Here is a 14,350-nt window from a genome sequence, read left to right as displayed (position 1 = left end):
TGCAAAGTGCTACAATCGCGCGGTTACCAGAGGGGTGGGGTTGCAAAGAGGCCGATTAGCCCAGGCGGAAAAATGTGTGTGCTGAAAAATGCCCCCTCGGCTTATACTCGAGTCACCATTTTTTCCCAGTTCTTTGTGGAAAAATAGGTCCCTCGGCTTATAGTCGGGTCGACTTATACTCGAGTATATACGGGTATATAAGATAAGATAACCTTTATTGTCATTTTTTATACTGTGGGTACAATGGCACACATCAAAAATGAAATTTAGTTGCCCGCTCTCAAAGTGAAACAGATACATGACACACACCTAAACATACTATGAACAACATATGTATAGACCCACATCCCTACATATACGTAGCAAATAAATATCAAATACTGTCCATCTTGAATATATAACGGAAGGAGGAAGCTTGAGAGTTCGCAAGGTTAATGCTGTATGGAATGAAACTCTGGCTGAATCTGGATGTTCTGCTTCAGGTACCATGAAGCCTCCTCCCAGAAGGTAACAAGGAAAACAGGTCGTGAAGAGGATGTGTAGTGTCCCAGATAGCTGAAAGCAACAGTTCGCCCTCAACTACAATTTTTTCTATCATCTTTTATTTTTCTTATGTTCTTGTAAATCTTATTATATTGTTTCAGTACAGTGACATTTGTACAGTATTGATTGAAAATTATTAACACTAATGTTTAGATAACTTAGACTATTGTTAATAAAAAAGAGTATATCAATTGTTATTTACAATTTAGGATGTCAGTGTTAATAAGCATAAGATTTTTAATTTTTTTAATCTGAATTTGAATATAGGCAGCTCTAGATAGGACATTTAGAGATTTTACTGAATTAAAAAGCTTACTACATAAAATTTAGATAATATATTGGGTCTTATCTATAAATTGGAAAGTGAACAATTATTGTGTAGTTCAATGAATGCAGAATCCAAATAGATCAATAAATATCCAACCATGGGGATCACAAAGGAAAAACAGGTAATATACCATCAATATTACACTTAGAGAAAAATGGCATAAGATGCTCTATTGGTGACTACCCAGTGTTGATTGCCAAAATAGATAATGCATTTTGTAAAAATGGCTGGAAATGCAATATTAGATTGGATCATTTTTTTTCTTATTTGGTGGCAATGCTGTAAAGCCAATTTTTGAAACAAAAAGTTGTATTGTGCTTTTCAACCTGTTATTTTTACAATTAACATCCATTTTTTAAATTAAAGTAAAAGTACAACATGGAGAGGGAATTGTGTGTATTGTTTCACATCAATACGTTTTCCATATTTTGTTAAAGAAACTTAAATCATAATAATAATATACAGGCAATCTGCGACCCAGATCAACATCTGAAGCTATACCTGTGAAATTCAAACTGAACTCAGGCCGTAGAGAAATATAATCCAAGCAGAAAAATGTTTGTCTCAGAGTTCAGGATCATTAATTCATTCATATAAACAGATATCGTCTCACTCTGTCCTAATTCCTTCCAAGTCCAGAAGCCATACTTTTGCTAACATATGTGAAGAGCTTCTTAAAGCTTCTAAGATGCTTTCTTTAGTTTTCTGCCAATGTTTTCCAATATTTCATTATCTTTATCAGAGACAAATGTTTTTCTTTAGCTGGCAGTTGTTCAGAGTTATGGCTGAGGAAAGAAGTTTCTGAAAAAGTAACATTACAGCTCTTTTCCACAGCAGGTTATATATCTATCTGATCCTCACCTTCATTTAAGGAATCAGAAGAATCTACAACTAACACAAAACTGAGTTAGTTTTGTGATAGTTAATATTACAGAAGCATAATTCAAAATGAATGATAGGCTATAAAAGTGTGCACAAACTAGAATGAAATTTAATACAGATGAATGCAAATTTCTTCATTTAGAAAAAAAATAAAATGCACACATACATGTTCTGTGGCTTCATACTACTTCATGCTGTTTATTGATTTTAGTTTGGTGTTCAACACAATCATTCCTCAGCATTTGGTGAACAAACTGGACCTATTAGGCTTTAATACTTCCTTATGTAACTGGATACTTGACTTCCTTATTGATAGGCCCCAGTTTGTGCGAGCTGGAAGAAAAGTTTCCAATTCCATCTTTTTGACTACGGGTTCCACACAGGGCTGTTTTGAGTCCATTACTGTTCACCTTGATGACCCATGACTGCTATGCTAAGTCTGCTATAAATCATATTGTGAAGTATGTAGATGACACAGCAGTAGTGGGTCTTATCCGGGATGATAATGAAGATTCTTAAGGGAGGAGGTGAAGGCTTTGGTGGACTGGTGCAATAAAAATAACTTGGTTTTGAATATTAATAAAACAAAGGAGAGCAACATTGATTTTAGAAAGAGCCAGCATAATCATATTCCACTTTGTATCAAGGCTGCAGCTGTGGAAGTGGTCAATAGTATTAAGTACCTGGGGATGCAGATAACTAACAATCTGGTTTGGTCTCTTCATATTTTATCTTTAGTGAAGCAGGCAAACCAGCATTTGCATTTTTTGTGTTGGATGAGGAGAGCACATATTTCTCCTTTTGTCCTGGCCATTTTTTACAGAGGCACAATTGAGAGCGTTTTAACAAACTGCATCACTGTTTGGTCTGGTGGTAGCAGTGCCTCAGACAGAAGCTCCATACAGAGAGTGGTAAGGACAGCTGAGAAGATTATAGGAAGCTCGGTTCCTGTTATTCAGGATACTGCTTATAAGCATTATATGCTTAGAGCTCAAAGCATTGTTAAAGGCCCCACACACCACTTCACGGTCTGTTTCTGTTGCTCCCCTCTGGGAGGAGGTTTTGAAGTATTTATAGCAGAACTACTTGATTCTGTAACAGGTTTGTTCCTTATGCCATCCATCTTGTAAATTCGCAGGATTTTTTTTTGTTTGCTATGTATATGTGGATACATGCATAATGATATTTTCTGAGAGCTGAATGCAACAAAAATTTCTTTTTTAATATATGCTGGTTAGTGTATATTTAAAGTGACAATAAATTCTATTCTATTCTGTTATATCCTATTCTATTATATGAAAATGATTTGGGAATGTTAATTGTAAACTATATATGAATCAACATGATACAGCTCCAAAGGGAAATGCAATTCAGAATGCATCAACAGGAGCAGTTGCCAAAGCAACTATATCTGCCTTCTTCAGACTTTATCTCAAGTACAGTGTCCAGTTGCAGATATTATATTTTAAGAAGATTCACAGAAACAATAGAAAGGCAACAAGAATGATTGAAAGATTAAAAATTTAATTTTATATCTGAGGGAAATCTGTACTGTATGTTTATTCCCAACAGAAAACAAATGAAAGGGGATCTGATAGCAATTATCAAAAAATCAGAACGAAGGAGATTGATCAACAGTTGGTTGGAACTTAAGCACTACATAGTGCAAAAACAAGGAGTAAGAATCTTTAAATGTCCAGTTAGGAAAAACTTAAATGTAAGAAAGTTAGTAAAAATATTTATCCAAAAAAGTGGTGGGCTTCCATTGACTCAATGTTTATAGAAAGAGGCTGAAGGGCCATAGCTCAGGGATATTTTAATTCAAATTCCTAAACTGAACAAGATTTGATGTTAATGGTCTTAACAGCCCCTCCAAACTCTTTGATTTTAATTTTGCTTACCCCCTTTTACAGTGCCTTATATAGATTTTCAGAAATTCATGGCTGAATCATGGCTGAATTTATACATGCATATATTACATAGCACTATCTCTATATTATGGACCTTTTAAAAAAAATCAATCTCAGCTCTAACATTCTTACAAATCTGGATAGCAATTCTGGACATACAAGAAAAGCATCAAAAGACAGGGAATGAATAGAATTTGAGTTAAAATGAGAGATCTTTTCCAGCTTTGGAAAGCATTATTATTAATTATAATTGGGTATTTTGATTTCTAAGTCATTTATAGTATCTGGCTGGTGTCAAATGACACCTTTGACTCGCTTGTTCCAACAAAAGTGCTTTGTATGTGTTATTACGAAAATAACTAAATCGGAGCATAGGCAGTTTCAAAGGTATGAGAAGAAATAGAAAATGCCTAAGAATCTTGGAGAAATAGAATTATTTTTTTTAAGAGCAGTTTTCAACTACAACGACATGCCTGAGGTGGGGAACAGAAGAGAGATGCCGAAAAGGAAAAATCGACCCAGAATCTTATCTCTGAGGCAAACCTGAGTCTAAAATGAGATGGAAGAGGGAAAAACTGCATGTGTCTTTTTCAAAAGGGGGTTATTGTTTCAAAATGAAGATGAGCAGGCTTTGAGGGTCTGGTTGCCGCCTCGTCTTCCTAACCCCCTAATGAACAAAAAAAAATATCTCTCCTCAGATAGACCAATATCTACATGTAAAAAAAAATTACACATCACCTCAATACGGAGGGACAGATTATATATATATATTTAAAAAAACCCGACCCTGGAGAGAAAGAGGCGCCGTGTGGCGGCGATGAAGAAAACTGGAGAGGGGAGGGTAAGCCAAGAGCAGCGGCATCTTTAAATGCTCAACCAGCTTCGAGACCACAATTCCCATCACGCCCCGGCAGGACGCGAGGCTGTCTTTCTTACCGCTAAACCGCGCAAAGCGCTGTGGGAAGACGAGTTTCCCGCCACAACATCGCTCCTCCAGTCAAGGCACCCGGTAGGGCCTTGAAAGAGAAAACTCCGAGGAGGGAGGCGGCTCGCCTCAACATTTCCCGCCGGGCGCGCGCTCGCTTAATGCCCCAACGACTGACGGCCCTCGTCCCCACGCCCCCGGGCTCCGCGCCAACCGATCTCTCGCCGTTCTCGAGCCTTACCTCAGACGGGCGCAAGAACCTTCTGGTGCTGCTTCTGCTGCCACCGCCGGGGCTCCGCGAACCGGAAGCGCGGAGGGGGGGCCGACGGCGGCAAAAGCTACCGGGGTCGGGTAGGATGGAGGCTGTTAAAACGCGAGAAGGAGGAGCAGCAGGAGCCGGAGCCGGCCTCGGCGAACCCAGCGGTTGCGGGTGCAAGGGCATCCGCTCTTGCCTGCTCTGCGAGGCCGCCCCGCCCCCGCAGGTAACCCACCCGGCCTCAGAGAAGGGGTGGAGAAGGGGGTGGGAATTGGAGGGTGGGAGGGGGAAGATTTGAGGGGTGAGGGTCGTCGGGGAAAGAGAGAGCCCAAGCTCAGTCTTGAGAAGCTTCGGCTAAGAGAGCCTCTGAGGATGTGCAGAGTGCTCTTCTCTCAAGGAAAGGGAGGAAGAATCCGAGCCACGTTTTGCTACGGGGGGAAGAAGTTCCCACTTCAGGTTGTCGTTGTATTTTTAATCATAACTTATATATATTTTAAAATCCATCTTACTGTTATATTAGGAAAGCTGAAAAAGATACGTGGCCATTTCAGGCAGGCAAATTTTAGCAATGGAGGAGAGATGGAAATCTTCCAAAGAAACTTCCCAGACTCCAATTAACATTCAGAAAAGTCTGTCCAACACAGATGAATCTACTTTCCCGTATTGTCTTACCCATTGTATTTCTCCCTTCTCCCCAAATGTTACCTATGATTCTAGCTCTCAATGCATTGCCTCGTAGTCTTTCTGCTTTGGCAGATTGTGTGAACTCGATAGCTCAAACTTTTTAGGCATTTGTTTGATAAAAGACATTTACAACATAAAGTTAGGGAATACAAAAGTTGCCAAGTCAATTTCTTTTGATGATTTTATCTAGACTATATATGTGTTCAAATCCAGAAACCTTTAAAATGTGATCAAGTTATTTCAATTATGGATTATCTGCAATAATTGGGAACATAACTAAAATAGTATTGAAGTAGTTAAGCATTTTGGAGAATTCATGGAAAAGAATATTTTAATTAATAAACTTCAAAAAAGGTTGACATGAATTTGTTTCATCCTGCAAAAAAAACTCCAAAACAAACCCTATATAAATGTGTATATTCACAGGACATGGCTTCAGGATTGATATGATGAATTTAGCAGGATTCTGATACAGATTGTCTATTTTCTCCTATTCCTTCTGCTAGGGCAAAAAGCTGAAGAAAAATGTTTTGTGTTTTGTCAGAATTAGGAGGCATTATTGTGAATACATTTGTTCTTGTCTAAATCATCTTGTTTTGTTTGGAGCAATATGTTCTTTCAAGTAACAATCATGTTCTGTACATATTTGTCAGGATAATTCTAGAATTCTTGTGCATCCTGTCTTAACATTACAAAAATCAGCTTTATTAGAATTTTAAATTAGTACCAAAGAGATACAGATTACAAACCTCTCTGAGGCCATGAACACCCAGGATGATACTGGACCATTTTCTATCAGATTCATCTACTTCAGTGGTGTCAAAAGCTGAAACCACGCCCCCCATTGCCGGCAATGGAAAAAAAGTTGCAACACAACACACAACGTTGGGAGTTTGACACCCTGATCTACTTTGTTGATTAGTTGTAAAATGGTGGAAGAGAGGGCAGATTATTTATTTATCACAATATATTGTTCTAACTTCTTACAAGGCTAAATAGTTTTAAAGGCTACCGTATTTATGTTAAAATTAAACAGCCCTCTCTTAACAGAGGGGAAGGGATATAACACCTGTTTACAATGCAGTCCTTTGTAGCAGTCCCAAGTAAATTCCACAGCTGTTTACACTCTGATTCAGGTGACTCTGAGGATACAGATAAACCCGCAAGTAGCCTCCAGGACTCTCAGAAAGTTAACCAGATGACTGCAAAGAATATAAATCCTTCTATTCCATTAGAACTAATGAAGCTTTTTGGATGAGAAGCAAAATGTTTTCAAAGGAAGAAAGTCTTTTGGATAATGCACATTTTGACAGCCATGACCTGGATGATGGAGAATCTCCATAGGTATTTGGCTTGTTTAAACAATAATAAGGAAGTTGGTAGCCATTTCTAAAACCATTTACTGGTATAAGCTGTCCCTCTTTCTCAAAAGAGAAAGGTGTCATCTCCTTTACATTAAAAAGATGAGAAAGAAAAGTTGATTCTAGTTGCTTAGGATTGCTTCTATGTAGACGTCTCAGTTGAAGATAATAGCATTGACTAGAATTCTTGTGTCGCCACTTTCACGTAATAAAGTTTGCTAATTTGAATTGAGAGGCTGATTCTTTGGATTTATCATTTCAAGTTCTGATTGTTGTTAGAGAATCTGATATCTGGCCACAGTATCATCCCGCTACTCAAAGAATAAAAGACCAAGATATTATATTGATCTCTGACTTAATTGTAATAAAGATTTGAGTTATTGAGAGCAGGGGGGACCTCCACATTACAAAACTGCTTTTTCAAGGGACGTACAATCCAATCTAGAGCAAATTTAGGATATGGGATTGAGCCAGATATTCACTTATGAAGATCTATTCTGCCCCATGGGCTTTAATTTCATTTTTGTGATCAGCCAAGCTTTTTACAACTGTTAAGTGTTGGGTCAGGTCTGGGTATGGTTAGTATTACCGTATTAGTATACTGGTTATACCAAATCCTGACCTGAAAAATTACTTTTTAGAAGCTTCAGAGCAGAAAGAAAGAGAAGACTTGCATAACACATGGGAGGAACCAAAGGCCGGGCCAGTAAGATGAGAATAGATAACACTCCATCCAGATCTTAACGCAACTGGTACTCTTTTTGTTCCATGCCTCGTCCTGAATCTCAGTTGAAAGGGAACAGCATAATCCTTTTTTCTCTAGGATTCTCTGTAGCTAGAAACCTAATGTCTTTTCCATGCTCAGAATACAGGTAGTCCTCAATTTACATCCATTTAGCAACTATTTGAAGTTATGGCAGCAGTGAAAAAAGTGACTTATGACCAATCCTCACACTTATGACTATCAGCATCCCCACGGTCACATAATCTTGATTTAGGTACTTGGCAACCAGTTTGTGTTTATGGCTGCAGCATCCCACATGATTGCCATTGTGACCTTCCTAGTCAGTTCCTGACAAGCGAAGTCAATGGGGAAACTAGATTCACACCTACTACTTGATAAGATAGAAAAATGCGGGTTAGACAGCATCACCACCAGATGGATTCGTAGCTGGCTGACCAGCCGTACTCAGCGTGTGGTCCTCAATGGAACCGCATCTACATGGAGGGAAGTGTGTAGTGGGGTGCCCCAGGGCTCTGTTCTGGGCCCAGGGCTCTTCAACATCTTCATCAACGATCTAGACGAGGGGATAGATGGGGAACTCATCAAATTTGCAGACGACACCAAGCTGGCAGGAATAACCAACACTCCAGAAGACAGGCTTAGGATACAGGACAGACTTGAACACTGGGCGCTATCTAACAAAATGAAATTCAATGGTGAAAAAAGTAAGGTTCTACATTTAGGCAAGAAAAACCAAATGTACAGGTATAGTATAGGGGGTACCTTGCTCAATAGTAGTAACTGTGAGAGGGACCTCGGAGTCCTAGTGGACAATCATTTAAATGTGAGCCAGCAGTGTGCTGCAGCTGCCAAAAAAGCCAACACAGTGCTAGGCTGCATTAACAGAGGGATAGAATCAAGATCACGTGAAGTATTAATACCACTTTACAATGCCTTGGTAAGGCCACACTTGGAATACTGCATCCAGTTTTGGTCACCACGATGTAAACAAGATGTTGAGACTCTAGAAAGGGTACAGAGAAGAGCAACAAAGATGATTAGGGGACTGGAGGCTAAAACATATAAGGAACGGTTGCTGGAATTGGATATGTCTAATATCTCAGGGGCTGCCACAAAGAAGAGGGAGTCAAGCTATTTTCCAAAGCGCCGGAATGCAGGACAAGAAGCAACGGATGGAAACTAATCAAGGAGAGAAGCAACCTAGAACTAAGGAGAAACTTCCTGACAGTTAGAACAATTAACCAGTGGAACAACCTGCCTCCAGAAGCGGTGAATGCTCCAACACTGGAAGTTTTTAAGAAGAGACTGGACAGCCATTTGTCCGAAATGGTATAGGGTTACCTGTCTGAGCAGGGGGTTGGACTTGATGACCTCCAAGGTCTCTTCCAACTTTATTATTATTATTATTATTATTACTTAATCACTGTGATTTGCTTAATGAAAACCATAAAATTGGATGTGATCATGTGATGACTCACTTAATGACCGCTTTCTTCTGGTTCTAATTGTGATTATAAGTTGAGGACTGCCTGTAAATCACATTTGATCTTGCAGGATGTTACCCAAATCATCTCACCAGACTCTATCCAGGTGTGGCATCTAAGTCCAAGGATTTGCAAGCAGTTCTAGCTAAGAACCTTACAAAAATATCATAATGGCGTTTGAGTAGATATTATTATGGGAGCTTATTATAGACTGCTTGAACTGGCAGAGGATATGAATGAGGCTTTTCTGTGACAAGTGATTGAATTTTTATTGAGGCACACAATAGTGACAACTTAAATACCCTTAATTTACTGGAAATCTTATTCTGCCAAAGGTCAGAGGTCTAACAAAATCCTTTCCTCTTTTGCTGAGTACATTGTTTGTCAGAAGATAAAGGACAGAACAAGGAGTTCTGTTATATTAAATGATAATAACTTTATTTTTAAAGTATTTGTAAAGTATTTATAAGCTGTGATTTCACTGTTTAAAATACTAAACCGATAGTTTAAATAACCTGTTAGTTTTAAATGTGTTTTATGTTTTCTATTATTCTTAATTTGTCCCTATAGTCTGATTCAGTGGCACATAATTCTTAATTTCTTCAAAATTACATCTTTACACATGGGGTATAAATTACATCATTATAACTTCATCTCTTCAATTCTGCTAAAAGAAATCTTGTGAAAATAAGAGATTAATTATCTTTAAACATTTAGAACTTATATTCAACCAAATGATGGCATAAAGCCAAATGACCAAAACCTATCTTCAAAATCTAATGCCAACTATAGGTAGTCCTCAGGATATGACCGTAATGGAGCCTGTCACATATCGACATAGCCATTAAGCAACATGGCCTCACTTAACAACCCCTACTGTCCCTGATGCAACTGTTGAATTAATTCAAGGGTTGCTAAGTGGAGTACAGGTAGTCCTTGACTTATGACCACAATTGAGCCCAAAATTTTTGTTGCTAAGTGAAACATTTGTTAAGTGATTTTTGCCCCATTTTACGTCCTTTCTGGCCACCATTGTTAAGTGCATCACTGTAGTTATTAAGTTAGTAACACGGTTATAAAGTGAATCTGGCTTCCCCATTGACTTTGCTTGTAAGAAGATCACAAAAGGTGATCAGATGATCCTGGGACACAGCAACCATCATAAATGTGAGTCAGTTGCCAAGCGGCTGAATTTTGATCATGTGACCTCAGCGATGCTGCAATGGTTGTAAGTGTGAAAAATGGTCATAAGTCACTTTATTCAGGGTCGTTGTAACTTTGAATGGTCACTAAATGAACTATTGTAAGTCGAGGACTACCTGTACCGGTTGCTTCAGGGGTAGGAGAGGCCTATACAGGCCCAGGGTTGTCTGCCTTAGACATCCACCCTCCCTTGAGGCACCCCATGCTCCACTTCTTGCACCTCAGGGTCTCTGCAGTGTTTTTACCACCCAGCAAGCAAGGGAGATCAAGCCAGCTAGCGCAGGGCTTTTCAACCAGTGGTACGGGTACCACCTGTGGTACATTGGCACCTGGCAGGTGGTACGCGACCATCCTAGAAAAGTGGTAGCAGGGGAGGGGAATGAGCTGAACTGGTGGCAGCACCGCACAAGCCTGAGCGAGAGATGGCTGGAGCTGCAGGGCTGTCAGGGCTCAGTGGAAGCGCCAGGATCAGCACCAGGCTCCAGCTGGAGCTCGGCACTGATCCTGGTGCTTCTGTCGAGCCCAGAAGAAGCGCCGATCAGCTGGAATGTTGCAGCATCTCTGGGGTCTTGTGATTTACATTCAGATGCTTGGCAACTGATTCATATTTATGATGGCCACAGTGTCCCAGGGTCATGTGAAGTGACCAAAACCTGCTGCAACCACCCAGCAGACGGGGGGAATAAAAACCAAACACCCCCCCACCCCACCCCCGCTGCCAATCCTCAACAGAAATGCTCACAACAATGAAAACCTCGGACAGGAGGAAGAGCACCGCCGGGTGGGCAGGCAGTTGTCTTGCTTGGCTGTGGCTTGGGGGGCACTTTTTTCAGTGCCATTGTAACTTCAAACAGTCACTAAGCGAACTGTTGTAAGTCGAGGACTACCTGTACTTTATCACTTTTTTCCTTTTTTTTTTTTTTTTGGTCATCAAGTTTTTGACACCTTGCTAGGCGACTGGTGGTACTCGGATATTGCCATATCCTAAAAGTGGTACAATGGGTGAAAAGGTTGAAAAGCCCTGAGCTAGAGCTTACAAGCCTTCAGCTGTCTTCCCACCCAGTGAGCCTGGCAAATCTGTGCTGTTTTGCATTAGGTTCTAATTCTATTCTTGCAATACTGTAGAGTGCTTTTGTTTAATATTTTTAAGGAGACTCCATTTTTTTTAAGAGGCCTATTCCTTTGTGGAGTTTATAGAGCCTCCTTAAAAGGGAAGCCCCCTACAGGTGCCTGAGAATAATACCTGCTTTGTCAGAAGGCTAGGTCTACCTACAAGATCCTGTATTCAGGGCTGAATGCCTTTCTCAGAAGCTGCAAAAAACAGAAAGGTAAGTTGGGTGTTGTTGGGCTCTGGAGCAGGTTGAGTCCTGTAAGTGGGAAAGAAGCTGGAGGCTTGCAAGCTCCAGACAGCCTGATCTCCCTTTCCTTACTGGAAGTTGCAAACTCCAGAGGCCTAATCTTCCCTTCCTTGCTGGATGGGAAGGAAGCTGGAGGCTTGGGTGGATGAGTGGCTGCAGGAACCCAGCGGGGGTGAGTGAAAGAGCACTAAAGCATCCCTGCAGTTGACCATAAGGGCAAATGACTGCGGTGGTGGTGCTGCAGCTGCTGTAACTTTGAAACTGGGTCATAAGTAGCTTTGGGGGCTCTGTCATAACTTTGAATGGTCAATAAGAGACACATTGTAAGTAAAGGACTACCTTTAACACGCAGGAATTCTAAAAGCACATTTATTTAAGCAAGTGATTAGAAGACTATATTTCTGCAAACTAGAACATTTGACAAATTGCAAACGTGAAGATCAGATTCAGTTACTACTTTTCTCCTTTTCACATTCCCATTTTTTCCTCAGAAAAGAGCAAACTTTGTTTACTGCCCATTGACCGGCTTTGCTGTGGGAGAGAAACAATCAGAATTTGAAGGATGGGCTTTCGAGTTTCCAGGAGTTTTTTTGCTGGAAGACTTTATAAACACAGATGAGGAATATCAAATGGTTGAGCTAATGGATCAAAGCATATGGAAGCCATCACAATCTGGCCGAAGAAAACAGGTCTTGTCTCAAGCTTAAATTCCTCCTTACTCTGGGAGGTAGGGATGGGGTCATCTTCCAGTGTTTAGCTTTGGATATTTTGTTTAGTGTGTGAGTTTTTCCTTCCATTCTCTTTCCCTGTGATTTTTTTTCAAAATAAGTTAAAACAACAGAAATATTAGTAGCACCTCTGGTGCAGCCACTTTCATTCTGTTTTGATCATAATAAGTACTTGCTTTATTTAATCAGGGTTTATTTAATCCAGTATTCTTGATTTACATGAGAAAATGAATTATGAATGCATCATGTTGGACTAAAAGTAGCAGCTTGTCTAAGCCTGCATTTTTTTTTTTAGAGATAAGATCCGAATTGGGGATTTCATTGCTCGCAGTCTTCATCTTTTAATTTACTCCTCCTCAAATACTCTTTGTTCTTTTTCAATAGGACTATGGCCCCAAAGTGAACTTTAAGAAGCAAAAAATGAAAGCTGGTAATTTTTCTGGGTTGCCCAGCTTCAGCAAGGAGATCGTGGCACGGATGCAAAAATATCCAATTCTTGAAAGTTTTTCTCCTGTTGAGCAGTGCAATTTAGATTATGACCCTGAGAGAGGATCTGCTATTGACCCACATTGGGATGACTGGTGGCTATGGGGGGAACGACTGGTGAGCTTAAACTTGCTCTCAGATACTGTACTTTCCATGTCCTGCGACTCAGAGGACAGTCTCCACTTATTTCCTCTAGTTCTTCAAGAAAACAAGCAGATGCACAGGTATAAATCTCCTGATATTTCTCAAGAGTATCATCAGATGGATGATTGTAGTCTTCTAGAAAGACTAGAAAGCACTGAATATTCATCCACAAAGTTAGTCCGACTCAGAGAAATCCTTGTTGCTATTTACCTACCTCAGAGATCACTAGTCGTTCTCAGTGGACCTGCTCGCTACCGGTGGAAGCATGCCATTTATCGCAACCATATTAAAAGTCGTCGCGTATGTATCACCTTCAGAGAATTGACTGCTGAGTTTAGTCTCGGAGGAGAACAGGCAGAACTGGGTAAAAATCTCTTGGACATTGCTCTAACATTCAAGGGATCACCTGTATAAACCCCAAGAGAAAAGCACTGTGGCTTTTCTTTGGCTGCTGGATATCAATGTTCAGGGCTTTCATAAACCTCCTTCCTTTTTTCCCTTCCCTGAGCAAAGTTATACAGCATTCATTATTCTGACAAGGGTGGTTCTCAGTGTTATGTTCTAGAATGTCTTACCTCTCCACTATATTTAAGATAATTTGAATTAATTTTTTTAATCTACACTCTGTGGCTCTTCAGATGTTACTGAATTTGATTTATGTTAACAGTGAAGAGAATAAATGCATCTTCCTTGGAAACAGATTTCCTTTGAAAGTCTGTTTGCAGCACATGGTCTGTAGCCTATGTGACACTGTTGGGCTGTAGCACCCAACAATCCTCATCCTTAGCTGACTAGCTGGTGCTGTTGAGAGTTTTAATTCACCATCTGGAGGGCCATAGGTTATATGTTAAAACATATTAATTAAAAGTGTTAAATTTCTTGTCTATCCCTAACTCTGTTAAAATCATTAGTTTTAAGGCTGGGCATACATTCATTTCTCTTTTTATTTTATTTAACTCTAACTAAAACTGTAAGAGAAATAAATTAAAAAACAGAGTTTATTAACCCTTCTGACAATTATTGGCATTTCTCCAAAGACTTCATCATTGATATACTGTATACCAATAAAATAGATAATATATCTATTAATCATAAGATGATCAGTATCTAAGCTGATTTTTAAAGATTCTGATGAATTTCCAAAGCATAAATACCAGGGCATTCATTTTTTAACTTTATCTTCCAATCCCTGCTTCACAGATGCCCTTGTATAAGTTTCTTTAAAATTAACCAAATTAAAAAAAGAAAAAAATTAAAAACCACAATTAGAAAATGGAGAAAAATGCTGAAAAAAGAAATAAATACAGATACTT

General features: G+C 39.5%; 2 protein-coding genes across 2 annotated transcripts in view; one reads left to right on the top strand and one right to left on the bottom strand.

Moving 5' to 3' along the window:
* LRWD1 (leucine rich repeats and WD repeat domain containing 1) overlaps positions 1-4,886 on the bottom strand; it is a 37,562-nt gene extending 32,676 nt beyond the window's left edge. Inside the window, exon 1 of the mRNA XM_015826910.1 lies at positions 4,830-4,886. The gene's annotated coding sequence lies outside the window, so the exon portion shown is untranslated. The remainder of the gene's footprint in view (positions 1-4,829) is intronic.
* Positions 4,887-4,995: 109 nt separating this feature from the next.
* On the top strand, positions 4,996-13,532 carry ALKBH4 (alkB homolog 4, lysine demethylase). The gene is made up of 3 exons (XM_015826908.2): positions 4,996-5,070; positions 12,171-12,368; positions 12,792-13,532. The coding sequence occupies exons 2-3, from the start codon at positions 12,309-12,311 to the stop codon at positions 13,449-13,451; spliced, it is 720 nt and encodes a 239-aa protein (XP_015682394.2). The 5' UTR covers positions 4,996-5,070; positions 12,171-12,308; the 3' UTR covers positions 13,452-13,532.
* The last annotated feature ends 818 nt before the right edge of the window (positions 13,533-14,350 follow it).

Source organism: Protobothrops mucrosquamatus, unplaced genomic scaffold (genome assembly GCF_001527695.2).
Source record: "Protobothrops mucrosquamatus isolate PMUCROS unplaced genomic scaffold, P.Mucros_1.0 scaffold3375, whole genome shotgun sequence".
Taxonomy (NCBI): domain Eukaryota; kingdom Metazoa; phylum Chordata; class Lepidosauria; order Squamata; family Viperidae; genus Protobothrops; species Protobothrops mucrosquamatus.
The sequence above is the reverse complement of the archived record's forward strand: the minus strand, read 5'-3'. Positions and strand labels throughout refer to the sequence as shown.

What these genes read in the sequence shown, in the direction of transcription:
- ALKBH4 (XM_015826908.2), top strand. Translation starts at nt 12,309, where the DNA reads ATGGTTGAGCTAATGGATCAAAGCATATGGAAGCCATCACAATCTGGC. An exon ending in AATCTGGCCGAAGAAAACAG is followed by an intron (nt 12,369 to 12,791) that starts GTCTTGTCTCAA and finishes CTTTTTCAATAG; the next exon opens with GACTATGGCCCCAAAGTGAA.